Source organism: Nothobranchius furzeri, chromosome 18 (assembly GCF_043380555.1).
Source record: "Nothobranchius furzeri strain GRZ-AD chromosome 18, NfurGRZ-RIMD1, whole genome shotgun sequence".
Taxonomy (NCBI): domain Eukaryota; kingdom Metazoa; phylum Chordata; class Actinopteri; order Cyprinodontiformes; family Nothobranchiidae; genus Nothobranchius; species Nothobranchius furzeri.
Window position 1 is genome coordinate 8,095,962 of NC_091758.1, and position 20,920 is coordinate 8,116,881.

At 41.2% G+C, this 20,920-nt stretch overlaps 1 protein-coding gene across 1 annotated transcript in view; it reads left to right on the forward strand.

Moving 5' to 3' along the window:
- prkd1 (protein kinase D1) overlaps positions 1–20,920 on the forward strand; it is a 130,574-nt gene that overhangs the window by 82,922 nt on the left and 26,732 nt on the right. Inside the window, exons 14-16 of the mRNA XM_054742038.2 lie at positions 14,540–14,612; positions 15,360–15,466; positions 18,170–18,331. Of these exons, the coding sequence (XP_054598013.2) occupies positions 14,540–14,612; positions 15,360–15,466; positions 18,170–18,331 (342 nt within the window). The remainder of the gene's footprint in view (positions 1–14,539; positions 14,613–15,359; positions 15,467–18,169; positions 18,332–20,920) is intronic.

A 20,920-nucleotide genomic window follows, 5' to 3' on the forward strand; every position in this document is an offset into this window, starting at 1 on the left:
ATCCGTAGGGGTCTTATCCTTGATGTACTTAAAGATCTGGGCTGTTTCATCTTGCATCATAGCTTTCACACTGGCTAGTCCTCTGACTCCTTCCTTACTGCTAGTATACAGTTTCAGGGTGCTGGATATGGGTTGGAATCGTCCATGCGTGGTTAGGAGCTTTTGTGTTTTAACATCTGTGGTCTGTATTTTTTCTTTTGGCCAGCTCATTGTTCCTGACAGATATCTGATTAGTTGCCGGGCGAAGCTGTTTATTTCCCCAATCTCGTTCGTGGCCTTGAGCTGATTTCTTAGGACTAGCTTAATTTGTTTTAAGTATTTGGTTGTGGCTTATTCCCTTGCAGCCTCATTTCAATTCAATTCAAGTTTATTTATATAGTGCCAAATCACGACAAGCGTCGTCTCAAGGCACTTCACATAATAAGCATTCCAGTACAGGTCAGTTCATTAAGCCAATCAGAAAAAATTCCTATATAAGGAACCCAGCAAATTGCATCGAGTCACTGACAAGTGTCAGTGACTATACAGCAATCCTCATACTAAGCAAGCATGCAGCGATAGTGGAGAGGAAAACTCCCTTTTAACAGGAAGAAACCTCCAGAGGATCCTGGCTCAGTGTAAGCAGCCATCCTCCACGACTTACTGGGGATGGAGAAGACAGATCACACACACACACACACACACACACACACACACACACACACACACACACACACACACACACACACACACACCAAGTAGTGTGTCTATGGTTTAATTGTGATTTCTTAGTAAATATTCTATTTGGTGAGAAATAAACTTTATTGTATTTATCCTAGTGAATCCATAATTAAATGGGTGAACTAGTAGTAGCACATCCAACGTCAAGGAAAGTAAAATGTTATTATCACAAGAGGGAGAATGATTAAATGGTTAGCAACAGTGTTCAAGACGATGGTCCCCTCCATGAGGCCACCACAGCTCAGCAGAACATCATTGTAGCTTCTTCTGGGGAGAAAAACACTTAGAGAAAAAATAAAGTTAACAGCTGAAATAGCAGAAAATAATACAGTTAAAGGGCAGATTGTAGAAGAAAGTAGTCGAATGTGGAAAGTGGTCAGTATGTCCTCCCGCAGTCTAAGCCTATGTAGCAGCATAACTACAGAGATAACTCTGGATAACCTAGCCTTTTAGATGAAGGCATGTTGGAGGCAGGGCAAGGGAGAGCTGTCTTTACCGACTGTACACTCCACCTCCCTGTACTCCCCCACTTGTCCAGATTTAGGCTAACATCATATTTTAACCATAGGCCCTATCAAATAAAAATGTTTTAAGCCTATTCTTAAAAGTAGACAAAGTGTCTGCCTCACGGACTAAAGCTGGGAGTTGGTTCCAAAAGAGAGGAGCCTGATAACTAAAAGATCTGCCTCCCATCCTGTTTTTAGATATTCTGGGAACCACCAGTAGACCTGCAGTCTGAGAGCGAAGTGCTCGGTTAGGAACATATGGAACAACCAGATCACTGGTGTATGACAGAGCTTGATTGTTAAGAGCTTTATATGTGAGAAGAAGGATCTTAAAATCTATTCTGAATTTCACAGGTAGCCAATGTAGGGAAGCTAAGACAGGAGAGATATGATCTCTCTTTTTAATTCTCATCAGAACTCTAGCTGCAGCATTTTGGACAAGCTGAAGACTTTTAACTACATTCTGTGGACTTCCTGAGAGTAATGAATTACAGTAATAAATGCATGAACTAGTTTTTCAGCATCAGTCCTGTAAAGGATGCATCTAATCTTAGCAATACTCCGAAGGTGGAAAAAGGAAATCCTACAAACCTGTTTGACTTGGGATTTGAATGACATGTGTCAAAGATAACACCAAGGTTCCTTACTTTGTTCTCAGAGACTAATTTAATGCCACTCAGGCCAGGTGATTGACTAAGCAATTTCCTTTTCCGAATTTCAGATCCAAAGATGAGAACTTCAGTCTTGTCTTGATTTAAAAGCCTCAGCGCCTTGGGCTTCCCAACAGGGTCGCAGAAGGCGCTTTGTTTTGAGTCATCCAATTTTTTATGTCCTCAAGACAAGCCTGTAATCTAACTAACCGATTAGGTTAATCAGGGTTGATGGATAGATATATCTGAGTATTGTTAGCATAACTATGGAAGTTTATCCCATGCTGGCTAATGCTTTTACCAATTGGGAGCATATATATAGTGAAAAGAATTGGTCCAAGCACTGAACCCTGTGGTACTCCACAAGTAACCCTGGAGTATGAAGAAGATTTGTCATGTACATTTACAAAATGAAATCTGTCAGACAGGTAGGATTTAAACCAGCCTAACGCTGTTCCTTTGATCCCTACAACATGTTCAAGTCTTTCTAAAAGAACATTGTGATCAACTGTGTCAAAGGCAGCACTGAGATCTAACAAGACTAGAACAGACACAAGATTCTTATCTGAGGCCATAAGAATATAATTTGTAACTCTCACTAACGCAGTTTCAGTGCTGTGATATTCTCTAAAACCAGACTGAAATTCCTCAAACAGAGCATTGGTGTTTAAATGCTCACATACTTGGATGGCCACTATTTTCTCCAGGACTTTGGATAAAAAGGGAAGGTTAGATATTGGTCTATAATTCATTGGGTCATCTGGATCCAGAGAAGGCTTCTTAAGTAAAGGCCTAAAGTTGTCTCAGAGCTTAGGTATTCTTTTGTCTACAACCTCACAGCCTATTCAGAGCTCTGGGGATGGACTTCTTTCAGACATACAGTCCTGAGTTTTCTCAGTCATTCTCCAGAGTCTTGTTCTCTCCAGGGTCCCTGATATATTTCTCTTCATAACTCTCCTAGACTATTGTGGCTCTTTGATTCTATTGATGATGCTTCTCAATCCATTTATTGACTCTTGTAATAGTTTTATATATTTCTCCTGCTTTTTGACACTGTTATGCCCCCTATGACAGGGGACAAACACAGTGGAAAATAAATAAGGTTTGTACAAAGGTGAAATGAGGAGAAGAAAGTAGGTTAAAATACAATGATTTATTAACAAAAAGGCATCTCCTACTAACTAACTAAAACTGCTTCAAATGACTAGCTGGAAACAACTCCCTGGATAACAAGGAGTGAAGAAAGTCAAAACAACCAGAATAACTAAAGCTAAGTCGTTACAGAAAAAGGTCACTTGAAAGGTTAGCACCATGAATAGGGAAACTCTGAACTTAAAGTCCTCAGACAAAGGAAACGAAAGGACTAGAAAGTCCTTTAAATCAGAGTAAGTCTAAAGACCAGTAGCGTTAACGCTCGCAAAATCACTGCCGAGTAGAACCACAGACTTGCTCTGGGTCTCCCTGATTGAAGGCTATAGACAGGCTTAACAACCCTCAAGAGAGGAAGATTGCTGAGTTGTTTCAGCTGGTGAAACAACTGCTGCTGCTGGCGTGGTCCAAGGTCCTGGAGTGTGAGGTGAAGAGTACTCTGGAGCTGTCCCTGGAGCTGAAAGCTGAACTGTAGGGACAAAGTATAGCAGGAGGCAGAGGAGCCAGGAAGCAGGGGTCATCACAGACACTCCGTGAATCTTCTTTTTTAGTACAAAAATACTTTTTTAGGGGGGTTAGGGTTATGGTTATGTATGATGATGCTTTTTCAAGTGACATCCCAAACCCTAACTGAGGTTTAGGTAGAAACCAACTTTTCCCTCAACTCTAGATGTGTAAAGATTAACACAAGCTGCCTGCTTTACTTTCTAAAGATGTATATCAACTCAACATTTATCACATGCACACTTGAAAAGAATAAAAAAAACAGTAATCTTGTCAGGGTCATTTAACAGTCAGACTATAGGGGGTTTTGCCCTAAATAACTGTGATTCGTAGCACAGATGCTATTTTGATTCTGCCCCAGGTGTGGTCATGCACATAACGTTTGCTATCTTATCTGGAATGCAGGACTTACACATAAGGGGTTTGAACTACTGGAGGTGCTGAATCAACCCTGAACTCCGCTGTAAATGACCTAAAGTTGATATGTAAGGCCACCCGGTCCAGACCAGATCTTTAAACAGGCCTATGATCCCAACCATAACAGCACGTTTATCACAGAATGGCTGAAATTTTTTAAAACAGTAAAAAGAAAGTGGGTCTTTCAGACGTTTACATGTTGAAACTGGGGAAAACAAACTCATATGGATAAATAAACACATAATATTCTGAATACCGAAACCCAACAAGACCGTAGCATAAATCACACACAAGCCAATGCCAAAGCCCACACACCATGACACCAACAACACGTTTACTAAGGGTTCATTTCTGTCTCCTCTGTGTTCCATATGTGTCAGAATAATAACATGAAGAGAAGCCAACACTAAAAACAATGTTAATTCATTTTTATTGGGAACCTTTAGAATTTAACATTACATTCATAAACAACCTTCCTGTTTATAACATAATAATTAACCCTAAATCCTAGCCATCCCCAGTATCCACCAATCAGTCATACATTTAATCCAAAAGTAGTCTCTTAAGGCTGCATATAAAGCCGAAACAAATCACTGAATGATTCGATTCTTTAAATTCCTCGAAAAATGTTTTTACTGATTCGAAGCTTGGTTAAATGTGCGCTCCGCAGTCCAAACACGTTTTACTGGCGCACTACATGGTGATCCAGGTGCTGTGGAGGAGGATAGAGAAACCAGCAAAGACACAAACCATAGAAAAGGCAGAAACGGTTCTAAATTTGGGATCAAGAGTTAAACTACGAGCTGAATTGATATTGCTAAGCTAGCAGGTAGCATTCTCATGAGCAAGTGAGGTTCAGAAAAAACTTGATGTTCATGTATAAATTCTACAAGAAGAACTTATTTATTTATTTATTTACTTATTTTATTTATTTATTTTATTTATGTGTGGATGTTGGCAGCTGTATGGAGCAGAGCTGCTGTTGCTGCTATCGTCTGGTTGTTGCTACGAGTCTGCTCCATTCACCACACCAGAGTTGTGGCAAGCCGTTGTAGCATGTAATTCACAAACGCTTTTATATTTGAATAGAATTTAGACTGGATTATGTTGCAACCTGTATATAAAACATATTCTGTCATGAGCTGAACTAGAAGGACCCGTAATGACCCAAACACAGTAAAGCACCTTTAAAAGTCTTTATGAGACGTGCTGTTACCCGAGGAGGGCGAGGCTGGAGACAGAATCGCAGAGAAGGCGTGGGTCAAAAACCAGAACGAGGCGAAGCAGGTAAATGGAGCAGGCTAGGGAAGAGGTCAAAGACAGGCGAGGGTCGTGATGGCAGGCAGAGTCCTAGGCAGGGGTGAGGCATGAAAACGAGGTCTGGAGGCTGTGATCAGGGAAGGTGAAAGGCTGGCAGATCTACTGGCAAAGAGCGTTCAATAATCTGGCAGGGAACTGGTGGCTGGCTGGTGAATATATAGCAGTGGAACCAGGTGAGCAGGGTGAGGTGATTGCGTGAAGCAGGTGAAGGATATAAGGGTGCTGATGACAGGGTGCAGGTGATAATAATTATGTGGCGGAGGGCTAGATAGAGGAGGCAGCAGAGACATAGGAGGGTGTCACCTGGGAGTCATGACATACATACCATAATTACATTGTTACCAGTAGAAATTAAATGTTGTTAGCATTTCCAATAGCTTACAACTGAACATGTTAATGATAAATAAATTCTACTGATTATATGTGAATATATGTAGACATGTTTTTTAACCAGGATGAGTGATATGAATACAAACCTAAAATGTGAATAAAATGTAAGCCACTTTTGTTCAATAAAATATTTACTAATTATAAATATCAGCTGGCAAAGAGGGAACTAGACAACACCAATTCATGATGTATTATTGAGCCTTTAATAATTTTGCTGTTTGATTTTCATACTTTTAGCAGCGTTCTTGTTTCACTTGAAACATTGTCAATTAGAATTCTCGATTAATCGTTGAAGGATTTAATAGAATACTCGAATGCTAAAATATTCTATAGCTGCAGCCGTAGTTGTATATTTAGTCCTTCCAAGATACGGTGCACATATTTATTTACACACACACACACACACACACACACACACACACACACACACACACACACACACACACACACACACACACACACACACACACACACGTGCGCGCTTATGTCGCACAAACGGGCAGTTTTAAGTGCCAGCATGTTCTGCAAATACAAGGAACCCTGCATAAAAAAACAAGAAGGAATGTAAAGTAGTGGAAATAGAATAAATAAGTTCTAATAGTGGTATTAAGACAAATGTAAAAGTATAAAAATAAACAAAAAGACATATCTAAAAATATCTCTTGGGAACGCAGTAAGTATCTTAAGTATCTCGTGGCCACGAGTTATTTGTTGTCCTCAATGCCACCAGACGGGCACCGTATGTGTCTAGCAAACGTCAGCATAAAAATGAAGTCACAAGGCCTGGTTGTGCAAAATAGCCCAAGAGAAATCAAATACAAACAAATATAGCAAGAGGGCAAAGCATTGAGCCCTGAGCAGCGACACATATACCGGACAATTTGTGTCCATTGGCTCAAATTATACATTTTTGTTTCCAAATGGGAGGTCCCCACCACCGCCATTTTGACTGTGTTACACGTCCCGTCACGCCCAGACAATCCAGCAATGAGAGAAGAGGTGGAGCTGAAGGGGCTGTTACGGTTGGAACAAATAATCAATGTAGCTACTTAGCTAACCCAAGAAGCTAAGAAGGGCTCCCACCCGCACGGCAGACTGGCTTCTGCGAAAGACTGTATTCATGCTGGTTGTCTGTGGAGGTCTATATCGGACCGGTGTCGGTACAGGATCTGCTCGGGTGCAAGATCGGCTCGGGGTCCGTCGACTGCCGATGACGTCTAAGTAGTTGATTGGCTGAACATGAACCTCACGGAATTACGTAATCACGTTACGTTGTTATCACGTTACGTTGGTCCAGGCAAATCTTTCTATTGGAAAGATGGACAACTTTTACAAAGAAATCCATCATTACCTCTTTGAAAATACACTTTTAGCATAGAGCTGCATGTATATTAGGGCTGAACGATTAACTGCATGTGCAATTAAATTGCGATGTGACAAAAGGAGATTTTCTAATCTCAAAGGCTGCAATTTGGCAGCGAGTGGTTAGCGCAATGCTAATATACATGGAAAAACCCATAGGAATGCTAATGCAAATATCGCCGATTACATTATTACAAATTATGAATTAGAAACGTTCCAAATGATTACATTTGGAGTCTAATAGAAAGTAAAAATACCATCAATCAAATAAGTACAGACAGGTATTTTAGTAAAGCCAGAAAACTTTTAACTCCAGAGTTTTAGCTCTTAGCTATGAGCGTAACTGAACTACTCATGGACAAGACGTTAAAAACTCTAAACACAAAATACTTAAATAAACGGGACACACTTCTTTCCTGCAAATACAATTTCACAGGTGTTGCTAATACCTATGATTCTTCAAGGGATGTGCTCAAAGAGGAGTTCAACATTATGAATAAAATAGTGTTTTATTTTACAAATACCATAACACAAACTTACGTCTTAAGAAACATTATTTTAATAACGAAACTGCTAAATTCTTTCCAACAGTATAGATGTGTAGTGTATTTTGTCCGAGTGGGTTTGCCGTACTTTGACGTCATCGGCAGTCGAAGGACCCCGAGCCGATCTTGCACCCGAGCAGATACTGTACCGACACCGGGGCTATTAAATTACAAGCAGAGCCTTAGACTGCTGCAATCATAGCCGGGCATTGTGGCAGTTACCTCAGCTCTTGCTCCACGGTCGGAGATCAGCGTAACATTAGCTACACGCTAACCCAAAGCTAACAGAGTTTTTTTTTTGAGTATTATGAGCAAGAAAAACGCAGTAGAGCGACTCCAAAGTAAAAAGACCTCCGGTCTGCTTAGTACCAAAATAATAACTAGGTAAGCTGACCAAGGATAACAGGCTTTGCTGGTCCACCGCGGTCAAAGATCCGCGAGTCCGCTGATCTAACTCGCAGATGTTTGTCCACGGTGGAACAGAGAAGCCCAATAGCCTCCACTATCCTCGGTCAGATCTTTACCTCTAGTTTTTTTTTATCCAGCAGCCACACCAACGCGTTATATTTCAACCATCTTAGACCATACGATGTTATGGTAAATGAACAGAATTTTCCCCATTGAACCAGCAAACTATTAGCAAGAAAAATGCGGGTGAGCAACTCAAAGGTGAAGCAGCATCAACAAAAAGAGCTGTGGTGTTTCTGTGGTCTCACTCAGAGATTCACCATTGACCAGCATGACTACAACCTGGCATCGGAGCTTGCCCGGTTTCACCAGGAAACAGGAACAACCATCTGCCTGCTCTAGCAACTGTTCCCGGGCAGGAAAAAGGAGAAGCCGGGTACCCGCTAAAGGTTCTCCTGCAGCTCCACTAACATGCTTGACCCAGCAGTTAAAAGACAACATTTCCCCCATTCAACCAGCCACATAAATTACAGAAATTTTATTTTACTTGCTGATAAAGAGAAGCAGAAACTGCAAGGATGATCTGTTAGTAACCACAGCTTGCCCTCTTGTCCAACTAATCCCATGATTAACATCCAAACACAAACACACAGACAAAACTAAAGTTCTGAGAGTCAAAATGACCAAACATCTGTTAACGTGAGGCCGAGGCATTTCCCTGGAGCTAGCTCCGAAGTCACGTGGATGCTCATTAATTATTCAGATTTGTAAGCATTTAATACACTTAAAAAAGAAGAGTTACAGCTAATTTCACCACCTCAGAGTTGTCACAAGTGTAAACCAGATCTATTAAACCTATAATGTTATTTTTTTTAACCAGGCTGTAAACATGTTTATTTCTGCTGTGAAAATAGCATTGTAACATGGGAGTCCATGAGGGTTTGCTCTCTTCTGGTGCCAGCCCCTAGTGGACGAGGGTGGAACTGCATTTGTGTCCACTTCCGTGTTGGGGGCTCGGTCGTGAGGCATGCCGCAGTGAGGGAAGGCCAGCCGAGAACAAAAAGTACTCACCAACAAATATGATGTGAACCAGTTAAAGGCAGAGCCTCTCATGCCAACATAATATGTCAAACACGAATGTAAAATATTATGGTCAACACTTATTGAATATGGCTGAAGATAAAAGTAATAATTAAAGATCAAATTATGCTGTGAAACAGTCAAGGATCCCATTCTGTAGGTCTGATGGGTGGATTGTTTTCCAGCTTATTGGTGTGTAAATACGTCCATCATCAACAATAAGAACAGGTTCTGGGTCACTTTCTTCTGTCACGTTTGCTGGATTCAGCCGTGATTTATGAACAAGCTTACCTGTACTTTTAGTAAAAGTCAGAACGGGTTTGGAATTCCATTTACCAGGAAAGAAAAAACCTGGTTAATAAAATAGAAATACTTTGAAGTTTACTCAAACTTTCCCGTTTACAAAGGTTTTAATACATGCAAGTAGGCCGTGTTATGGATGACCCTTCTATACAGCGTTCTGGTTATTTTTCACTCATTCTAACACAACTAGACAGCATCCCTTCCTAAGAGCAGCCGCTGCAGTTCACACAGAAAAAATCAGCTGATGATTCACCTGGATGTGAGTTAATCTGTATTTCTGGATGGAGGATGGGCAGTTAGTACGCCCACACAGAGGAGCGCCTCAGAAATAGCGCTACACAACACATTTAAACAAAATCCTGTATCTTTATTTTTTTATCATTTCGGTTTCTCACCTGGCATTTTGCTTTTTGTGTTTATCTACTCATTTGTATTTGAAGATGTTGGGTTGTATCACAGAGAAGGCTGAAGGCTAACTGAAACAGATTTACATCATAAAGACCAACACGAGCTTCAAAGGCTGCTGGGAACATCAAGTGGTGTTTCCATGCAGACGTGCACCTTGCCCTCTCCAAGGTGAGCAAGTAGTCAAGCGCCTCAAATGGAGATTACTGTGATTACTCAGTCAGCCAAACGGTTTCCTTAGAGACCATAGTAATTAGGCTGCAAGCTCAGAGAAGGGGGGGGGGGGGGGGGGGATTAATAATATTGTATTTCTGTCATTTTTGTCGGAGGTGTGATATTAAGCTGTCTGTGAGCAGGGAAGAGAAGTGAGAGTGATTATGGACAAATGAAGTAGAAAATATTTTCTAGTTTTAGTGTCAAAGCTGTCATTGATCAGTGAACCGCTAGTTAAGGCACTGTGCTGGTTTTCTGTTCACATACCCACCAAAGGGATGAATCCAGTTTTTTTTAATGATGTTTCTTCAAACTTTGTTTTTGTTCTTTAACCCTCCCACTGCCTTTATGGATGACCCCACAAGGAAAGTTGACCACTGAGCAGGATTGATGGTTTATCCAGCTTATTGGTGGTCACTCCTCACCCCTGCCACATGGACCCAAGGGATAAACCATCAATCCTGCTCGATGGTCAACTTTCCTCGCGGGGTCACACCCATTAGGACAGTGGGAGGGTTAAAAACCTCAATAACTTCAAACAGAAACTTTAAGATGTGAAGTCTTTTTTCTACAGTATTATCAAAAGTTCTTTTTGTTCTAGGTCACAAATTCTGATTTTTTCTTTTCCTTATTGTGGCAAATTTAATTCATACAGTTACATCAATTAGAAAGCTACAGGTAAGTATTAGCTACACATTTTTCAGGTATAATAAAATTAAGTTCAGTCTCCTTTAATTCTAAAATAAAATAAGTTGAGACAGATCATGTGGTTCTTATCAGGTTTATAAACACAAGAAATAACACCTCAGATGAAGTTTGTGTGATTAAAAACACTCATCTGAAATGCAGAAGGAGAATAAATAAATAAAGATATATGCGGCGTCCTTTCTGCTATCATGAATGCTTTAAATTTAAAAGTTTTTGGGCAAAATGACAGTTACCTCAATTTCAGTGATAGGAAAAGTGCCGTGTCATTGTCTCCAACAGCAGCCTACTCCCATTCTCACTAAGTGTGATGCTAAGAGGTGTTTATTAGTCAGTAATATAGTCATTCTCTTTTGTGTACTGCAGCTATGGTGAGAAAACATTTATAAAAACCGTCAGATCAAAAAAGCAAGCCTTGGGTGAAAGCTTCTTGTTATCGTATTAGTCGATTGTTAGCGGTCCAGCTACACGTAGCTGCGAGGACAGCATATGTTCATTATACAGGGCCAATTTCTACTTCAAAAGTTGTGCCAAAGAAACTAAAATACCGTAAATCCTCTAATACAGGCCCGGGCCTGTATTTGATTCAAGCTCATCAAGCTCCAGGCCTTTATTGGAAGGAGGACCAGAATTAAAGGCAGGCCTCTATTTCTATTTGAGCAAAATGAACTAATGGTTCGCTGGAGTTTTTGACAATTAAAATTGCGCCCACATTTTCAAAGTTAAACACATTTCTTTTAACAACGGTAGTTTCTGCTTCAGCCCTCTCCCCCCTCCCCCTGCACAGAGGCTGCAAACTCACTGATGCGCCTGCAGCCTCTCAGAGTTCCTGCTGCTCTAAACATTAAAATAATTATTTCATTTTCTGTTCCTCACTTCTGATTACCTTCAATGGTGTCTGTTTGTTGCAACCACCAGGTACAAAAACTAACTTGTTTTTATTTGACTTTTTTTCTGTCCTGCCTGTTTATTATCTTCCTGCATCTCCTCTCAATCCTAAAGAAGAACTGCTACCTGGGTTCATATATATTCACCTTATGAGTTACCTTTGAACTGCAGTTCTAAAAGATCTACCGACCGCAAAAACAGCGGAGTGCTCGCCGGCCACATCAGTTAGGTGCGTCACCGAGGACAAATCAGGTGATGCGCCCCGATCCACAGCAGCGAAACGCATCAGGCACAAATAAAAGAATAAAAGACAGAAAACATAAAAGGGAATGAGCCGACATGAACGATCGCGTGTTAAATTTGTTTTTGAGGTGGTGACACCTGATTTGATAATGTTACTGTGGCCGTGCTCAAGACGCAGATGTCTGGAGCGCGTCAACAATCAGAGCTTTGCATGCGCAAGCTGGTTAAGGTTAGGATGGGGGTGAGGGGAAGGTTAAATTGCAAGAGGGTAAAGGTCACAATTTGGTTAAATGTCCGTTTTACGGCGGGTGTCAGTACCGACGCTCTGGCACAGCGCGTTGCCCCCCCGATGCGCAGGAGCTTGTCACCTGCTGACAGCAGGCTGCTGTCTTTTCCGTGGACTGCATCTTGCCGGTCATTATCACGTGACAGCGACTAGTCGATGACAGGCATAAAAAGTCACTATAGAGCGGTGAAGTCGACTAGTGACTAGTTCATACAACCCCTGCTACTGCTCCCCAGAGTGTTCTGCAGCATAATCAGCACATTCTCTTTGAACTTGATATCAAATTTTCGCCTCCTCTTCGTCTCCGCACGGTTAAAGTTACCCTCGCGGTCTATCACTGGCAAATCAAAAGTGAGACGGATGACACAACCGCCCCCATACTTGCTTGTTACCACATTCCACCCGGCCACAATAAAAAACGGCCATTATTCACCTCCGCCGACTCCGACACCGGCCAAAATATGATACCTGGCAGTTAATTAAACACAGGCTAATATTAGAGGATTTACGGTATCTCAAATGCTTTACCTCTGATCTGTCATAGTATGACATTTTGAAAGAGAAGTAGCCGCAGAGCAGTGTTTCCCAACTCTGGTCCACAGGGCACACTGTCCTGCATGTTTTCCATGTTGCCCTTTTAAACACCCATGTTTCCATGCTGCCACACACCTGACTTAAATGAGCAAGTGATTAACAGGCATTTGCAGCAGTTGATGTCCTCCTGAGGAGCCAATGTAAATCAGGTGTGCTGAAGAAGAGACATGGAAACATGCAGGACAGTGGTCTCCTGGGCTCGGTTTTTCAAAAGGTTTAATCCGCATACAATTGATCCGGATTTAGTAATCCTTTTTTTTTTTTTTTGCAATTCGTGATCACGTAATCCAAGTTCATTTTGAGCCAGTTTTTCAAAGCGACATCGGATTGGATCAATCTGATCCGGATAGGAACTTTTCAGGATCACCAAATCTGGATAATCAGCTCAAACAGGACAGGAAATCCCAAAGTAGAACTGTAGATATGTAAAGAGCAACAAGTAGAACAGCCAGTGTGGGTCAATATACGTTTAAAAAAATTTAAAACACACTTTAAAAAAACCTAATAACAATAAAAACCCCACCCCATCCTCTACAGCAGTCCGCTCTTCTGAGACCATCAACACAAACGCTGTAGGTTGAGGATATTTATAACAAGTTTCAAATATAGATGTGTTGAATAATAAAGACTTGATGTCAAATACTCCAAAATAACTTCAGACGTTCTCATCTGATGTGAAGAGACCAGCTTGTCTGAGCGTAGCCTTTAGGAGGCGGAGCTTAAGGCTGGCCTTGGTTGGCTTTTTTCTGGTTATTCTGTAATCATCGCATGCACCACTAATGAATATTCTACAAACAACAATACTTTCTATTGTGATGAATATTTATATCAATTAGTGACAGAATAATTTATTGTTTTTGGTCCGTTTTGACAGCTGTTGGATATTATTTTATGAGAACAAACTCTTTCTAATTGACTGTAGGCCTGTAGTGAAAGGCTGAATATGTTAAAGCCGACCTAATCACTGCAGCCTGACGGAAGAACAAATAGAAGTAAAACTTATGAATAAACAGGATATCTTGCAAGATACTGTATGATCCAAATAAAGTAGTATTTGAGACATTTTAAAAGTTTTCATTACATTTTGGGCATGAAATCCACGCTGAATCCACCCTTCTGATGGAATCACTTTAATCCAGATTTTTTGGATCAAAGTGATTCAAATCCTACAAAAAGTTCTGAAAAACCCAAACTAAAGGTTTGATCCGAATCCAAACCAAGATTGGATTATGTGATCTAATCTGAATATGTAATCTGTTTTTCCTTTTGAAAAACCCATTTTCAACACTTGATCCAATCTGTTATCCAAATTCCTCGTGGATTGCTTTTAAAAACTGGGCCCTGGCCCGTGTCGGGAAACACTGGTGTGTAAAAGTTGGGTCATTAAATGGTTGAAAACTGGTACAGATATTTTCCGATATGAAATTTAAATTCAGTTATTGGCCGATAATATTGAACATTGAATATTGAATGAGGCAGCAGTAGCTCAGGTGGTAGAGCGGGTTGCCTCTTGATCGGAGGGTCATGGGTTCGATTCCAGCTCCCGCCAGGGGTATCCTGCTGTTGTGTCCTTGGGCAAGACACTTCACCCAACATGCCTGTGTTAGTGGTGGTCAGAGGGGCCGACTGCGCCAAATGGCAGACCTCCCCAGGGCGGCTGTGGCTACAAGTAGCTTACCATCACTAGCAGTGTGTGAATGTGAGAGTGTGTAAAAGTGTCTTTGGGGGTCTATAAAAGCGCTATATAAGTTCAATGCATTATTATTATTTAAATTAACATCCCTTTGACCTCATTTGTGCCCAAACATTTATTGAACATGTTTTGATTCTGGCCTGGTTTTTGTGTTTTAGGACATCAACTCAGTCTATCAGATCTTCCCAGATGAGGTTCTTGGCTCAGGACAGTTTGGTATTGTGTACGGAGGTAAGACACTTACAAATTCAACGTCATAGCATAAAATGTGAGTAGTTACAGGACTCAGAGGCTTTTTCAGTCGTGAACACTTAGGGATTCCTTTACAGCTCTATACAAACCACATTTGTCTGATTTTCTGATCAAATTTGTGCACAAGCTGATTTAAGTTTGTGTTTTTTTTAATAATGACATATTTTCACCTTGAAGGCACACTAAGTAACTTTTTCACATTTGTCAGTCTTTTACCTGAGCTAGTATGTGCTAAAATTACCTTTTACTGGGTTGATGACAAGTATGTCTGACTCCTCCGCTCCTTAAGGGGAGAAAACCAACATGATCCTCTCCAGACCGCTGATCTGAAGTCTCACAAAGTCACACATCTCATGAGAAACAGTAAAAGGTTGTGCAACAAAATATTAATTTAGGGGTACCATCAATTTTGTCCAGGTCTGTTCTGAGTTTATTTTTTTTAAATAATTCCACTGAAGCATGGTTGAAAAGTGATGTCTGACATTCATTGTTTAAATTTCATAGAATTTTTATTTATTATAACTTTTTTTCAGTTTCAAGTTATTTTTGTAACTATTGCGGGGTTTTTCTTTCATTTAACAAAGGTTACCAACAATTTATTCCACGTCTGTATTTATGGATATTTCAGCTGCACCTATTGATAAACAACTTTTAGAAATGCAAATACAAATCACTGAGCATTTTGTATTTATTGTTGTATTTATTGACTTTGTTTCTTTTTTGAAGGTAAACAAAGGAAATCTGGCCGAGATGTTGCAATCAAGATCATTGATAAACTTCGTTTTCCTACAAAACAGGAGAGCCAGCTGCGCAATGAGGTGGCTATCCTGCAGGTAAGTGTTTTCACATGCATACACACACACACACGCACATGCACACACACACATACACACACACACACACACGCACACAAACGCGTGCACACACACACACGCACACACACACATACACACACACACACACACACACACACACACACACACACACACACACACACACACACACACACACACACACACACACACACACACACGCACACACACACACACACACGCACACACACATACTGGAGTTTTGGATCTTCAGCCTCACAATATTGGTTTCCGGTGGAACAAAGGTGTTAAAAACAATAACGGTACTTATTTTTTATTTTACACAAAACAAATAAATAACAATGTCCTTACTAACGCTATTACTTGTACTATTACTACACTTTTTTTCAGTGAGGTGTAATCTAATTAATTACCGTCTTCCTAATATGTAAAATGCGCACGTTACTATAATTACATTTGGGTCTGACCCAACTTAGTAAAATTTAAGTCCTCGATCAGATTTGTGCTTGCTCTAGAGTCATTTTATTTATGATGTTACTAGATTATGTGTCATATACTTGCTGATAAAACACCCACTTATACAAACAAGTGAAACTGTAAAAGTTAGAAGGTGGTGCAAGTCCTTTTTATGTCAGTAAGTCAGCTTGTACTGAGAGGTCATTTAGAGGCTCAGGAACCCTTTGCAGGTGTGTTCTATTTGCAACGATACATTTTAGTTGAGTGGAGTCATATCATACAGCGACATTTGATTAGTTTAGATTGGTACCATTTCCTGTTCCTCCTGTCTGGGGCCCGTTTATTTAACTGCATCAGTTTTACAAAAAGCTATTGGACGTGCATTTTATTGTGTTCAGTTTTCTTTACCCATCTAAATGTTAGTGTTGAAGTAATTTATAGTAAATGAAGGAAGTTCTATTTAGAGGGGACTACTTTTTCTTGCGTATGTTTTAATTAAAAAGTAATGCAATAGTTACTGTTCCTGGCAATTAGTTACTTCTTTAATCTTGCAGCTCAGTGTAAGGCCTGACTCGAGCTGAGCTGAACCGGAGCGAGAGTTTGGGATGTAGCATGTTTGTGAACCCAAGCGCGGAGTGACTGACGCCGGGCAGGTTGACACGCGGTTTGTTCTAGGAGTCAAACCGTGTAATGACTGGAGAGCACGGCGGCTCCCAAAGGTAACAAGCTGACTTACTTTGAGTCGGCAGGGTGAGTAGCACGGGCTGATCTGGTCAGAACGGGCTGAGTGATCGGGTTGGATCTGGTCGGAACTCGGAGCACAGTTCAGTTAGAACGATGACTGAGTGGTTTGGCGTTGAGCTGTACTTCCTTATGTAGATGTGGTGGGTGACGTGGGCCGGAAAACTGGCGCTGGGAATGCTGGGTAGTGGAGTTCGGTTGCCCTGAGTGAGTGTGTGGTCCTCCCCCGGAGGATGTTGAGGGTTGTGAAGGAGGCAGTGTGACACTCAGTCACTACTTTTTTGACAAAGTAATTAGTAACTATAAAGAATTGCTTTCTTAAAGTAACAATCCCAACTCCGTTGATTTCCCATCCCAAATTTTGACCGCACACAAATAGGTTTTCCTGATTTATACTTTTCTGACAGCTCTGCGATGGCGAGACGCAACGCATGAATGCGTTGAAGCAAGGGCTCAGCCGCAGGCCTGCAGAGGGTGACAGAGTCATGCCCAATGTTTTAACTGTCTGTTGACATGACGGAGACCGCAAATTTCATGCAAAAGTACGTAGGGTACGTGTTCAGTCCTATGTAAATAAAATAGTGGAGTAAAAGGCATTTGGTTATTTGAATTAATGTGTGCCGATTTAATTTGAAAGTATGAAAAGCTGTGGCATGAGAAACACATAAAAAAATAGTGGAAATCGTGGTATTATGTTCATTGTATAATAGTCTAATCCAATCAAGTCTGAACTGAAAAGGAATCAAATTGTGAGATACCTAAGATTGCACACCCCCTAAAAACACTATCATGGAAAGATGTGTCAGCAATGGTGGCAGAACACCTCCTCTGTTGTCCTGAAGGAGATTGCTTTGCAACGCTCCCCAGGCAATAGAGAGGTCTAAACGGAAAAACATCTCCATCAATCTGTGTGGGCGACTCCACATCCAAGCTGAGAGAAAAATAGTGATCATGCTTTAGCTAAAAGAACTCTCCCAAAACGTATTTAAAATGCCAGAATCTGTTAAGCACCTCGTGATTTTTATCTTGAGAGGCGCTATAGAAATGATATTTTCTTCTTCTTCTTCTTAAATCTGTGAGCTAATAGTTTGTTAGCATGCTACCTCCTTTCACGTCTGTTTAGCCAACAGAAAATCTAAAATTTAATGGATTTGAATTTAGTTTTCCTAAATGTGTTAGAGAGTAAAAGGTGAGAGATATTGAGAAAACAAAAACTAAACAAAAAGCCTGGTGTTAAATGTTTATATATTTATTAATTTATTTATTCTTATATAGGAAACTTTTTACTGATTGGCTTAATGACCTGACCTGTATTGGAACGTTTACCATGCGAAGGTCCTTGAGACGACTCTTGTCGTGATTTGGCGCTTTATAAATAAACTTGAATTGAAATGTTAACATCCCAAATATTCTTCTAATACCTAATAACCGGGCACACAACAAAAGGTTTACAACAAGATGAAAGGATTTGCCCTGATCTTTAGATTGAATGGTCTTCTCTTTCAGAGCTTGCATCACCAAGGTGTGGTCAACTTGGAATGCATGTTTGAGACACCAGAGCGAGTGTTTGTCGTGATGGAGAAGCTCCATGGAGACATGCTGGAGATGATACTGTCCAGTGAGAAGGGTCGGCTGCCAGAAAGGATCACCAAGTTCCTCGTTACACAGGTAATGTTTCAGCCAAACCACGATCATACGCATGCTACTGTTCCTGTAGAGTGGTGTGTGTTTTCTTAGTTTTTCTAAGTAACATTAAAATGCACATCGTATCTACAACAAAGTATTTGTTTCAGATAGATTTATTTGTAATTAGTCTGTGACAAAAAAGATATTCACACAGGCTTCATCTGTGGCAGTTGTTGAGTCCTCAGGCAGAGGAGGATTGGTGTAGTTCATCTCCATCGTAACCTTACCTTCATCTCCTCATGCTTAGACTACTGTAACTCTCTTTTCACGTGTCTGAGCAGAATCTCCCTGAACCGTCTACAGGTGGTTCAGAACGCCTGTGCTCGGCTTCTGACCAAGTCCTCCAAACACACCCACATCACCCCGCTTCTCCTCCAGCTTCACTGGCTGCCAGTCAACTTCAGGGTTCATTTCAAGATCCTGGTTCTGGTCTATAGGGCCTTACATGGACAAGCACCATCTTACATTGGTGATCTTCTTAGTCCCTACACCCCCAGCAGGTCCCTGAGGTCCAGTGGCCAAAGCCTACTGGTTGTGCAGCACCAGGCTAAAGGTCAAAGGTGACAGATCATCTGCTGCTGTGGCCCCCAGACTCTGGACCTCTCTCCCCCTGAGCCTGAGATCAGTGGACTCGGTGGTCTCCTTTAAACTCACCTGTTCAGGCTTTGGTGGGACCTTCATCACCCTCTCCTTGTTCTGCACTCCCCACCTATTCCACCTTCCTCAGGATCCACTGATTTCCCTCTTTCCTATTCCCTCTTTCTCTTTCTTTACATTTTTAATCACAATTGTGTATTTGTGCTCATTTTAAATATAGTTTTTAACCACTTAAAAAAATATTTTTTATATTTAACATTTTTTGTTTTTGTGAAGCGCCTCGTGATTTTTATCTTGAGAGGCGCTATAGAAAAGATCTTTTCTTATTCTTCTAGTTGGATGTGTAACGTGATGAAGGAGCCATTTCTCAAGGTTATTATCCTCTAACCACTGTTCCTTTTGACACAGTGCCAGAGTGCATGAAACAGCCTCAAGGTCATGCATTCGCTTCTAAACTGTTTACGTTCCAGCAATGAAGACAGAAGATGAAGACTCTTTTCTTTTCTTTAGAGATTAGATCAAAGAACTCTATTTTCAATAAAGCTAATCAGAACAACTGTTAGTCAATAATACAATGTGACCAATCTGTGAAATCACAATATTATGATTAATATGTTTTTAATAAGTACATGACTTATTTTAGTCACTAGACACACTGATACACTAACCCCCAAATTCCACTACCTCCGCTTCGCTCCGGTCCGCCCCCGCCTTCCGCAGCCGCTCGCTTCCGAACTCAATTTTTACTGGTACCCGCTCTACAACGGCTCCGCTCCGGTGCGGAGACCTGAGGTGGGCAAACAAGCATGGGCGGGATTTTCGAGATCTTGCGATACAGTCCGAGCAATAAACGCGGAAGTTAGATCCAAACACCCGTTGTGTGGGAGAAGCATCGGCATGAACTGTTTAATCTGCCCATCATTTGTGTTGAGAGATCAGCAGTGTTTGGATCAACAAAGTGTGACTACTTTGATAGTGGAAACTGTATTTTTGGCTTAATTTTGTGCATTTAAACTTCAGCCGCCATTGATAGTGGTTAAAAGTTGTTAAATCTGTGCATATGAAACAAAAACGCCTTTTGTTTATCAATTTATTGTGAAATACGGAAATTGTGCTTGCTCCTTTTCATGTTGGGCCGTTGGGATTTCTGTCCATTTACTGCGGAGGTGCTCCGGCGTCCGGCGAAAATAGGATCGATTCTATTTTTGCCGGACGCCGGAACAGAGGGCGGCGCACGGCGCCGCACTGCCGGAGCACGGCCGCAGTAGTGGAATTGCTCTGATTGACTACAACGGGACCGATTTTGCTCCGGCGTTCGTGTCGGAGCGGAGCGCAGCGGAGCGGAGGTAGTGGAATTTGGGGGTAAGGTAAATAATCACATGACACATTGCTGTTGCTGATCCAATCAGAACCTTCCCCGTCTGAAGCGTGGCAGAGTCTCTGGGTGTTTATTAATTCTGTCAGCTTTGATTCGTCCAGAATCAAAAACATCCAGATTAATAAAACAGTTCCAACGGCATTTTAAGTTCAGTATTCAGAGTATTCAAGATCCCTTGGAGTTCACCGCATGTTAAGTGAAGTATGGACAGACCATCTGTACTCCTCTTTTTAAGCTAAGAACTATCAAGCTGGGAAAAATCTGTCATTATCAACCAACAACGGGTCCTTCAGAATAAAAGCTGAACTTGCTCACCCAAGGAGGGTCCCCTCTTTGACGCTGTGAAATGCCTGTCGCTGTTTACCTGGAAACAATCCACGGACTAGTCTGTCGTTCTGTGATGCTGTACCATTGGCTCCAGTACCGGAAGGAAGATCGGAGGACCTGGGTTTCTGGATCCACCGTGGAGGACTCACTGAAGGGTATGCGGATGCGACAAACTGGCGTCTCATGTGGTTATTATCACGGGCTCAAACTTGATCAGTTAGGTGCAAAACATCATCTCCCACTCAAACTCTGCTTCTCTGGATACGGAG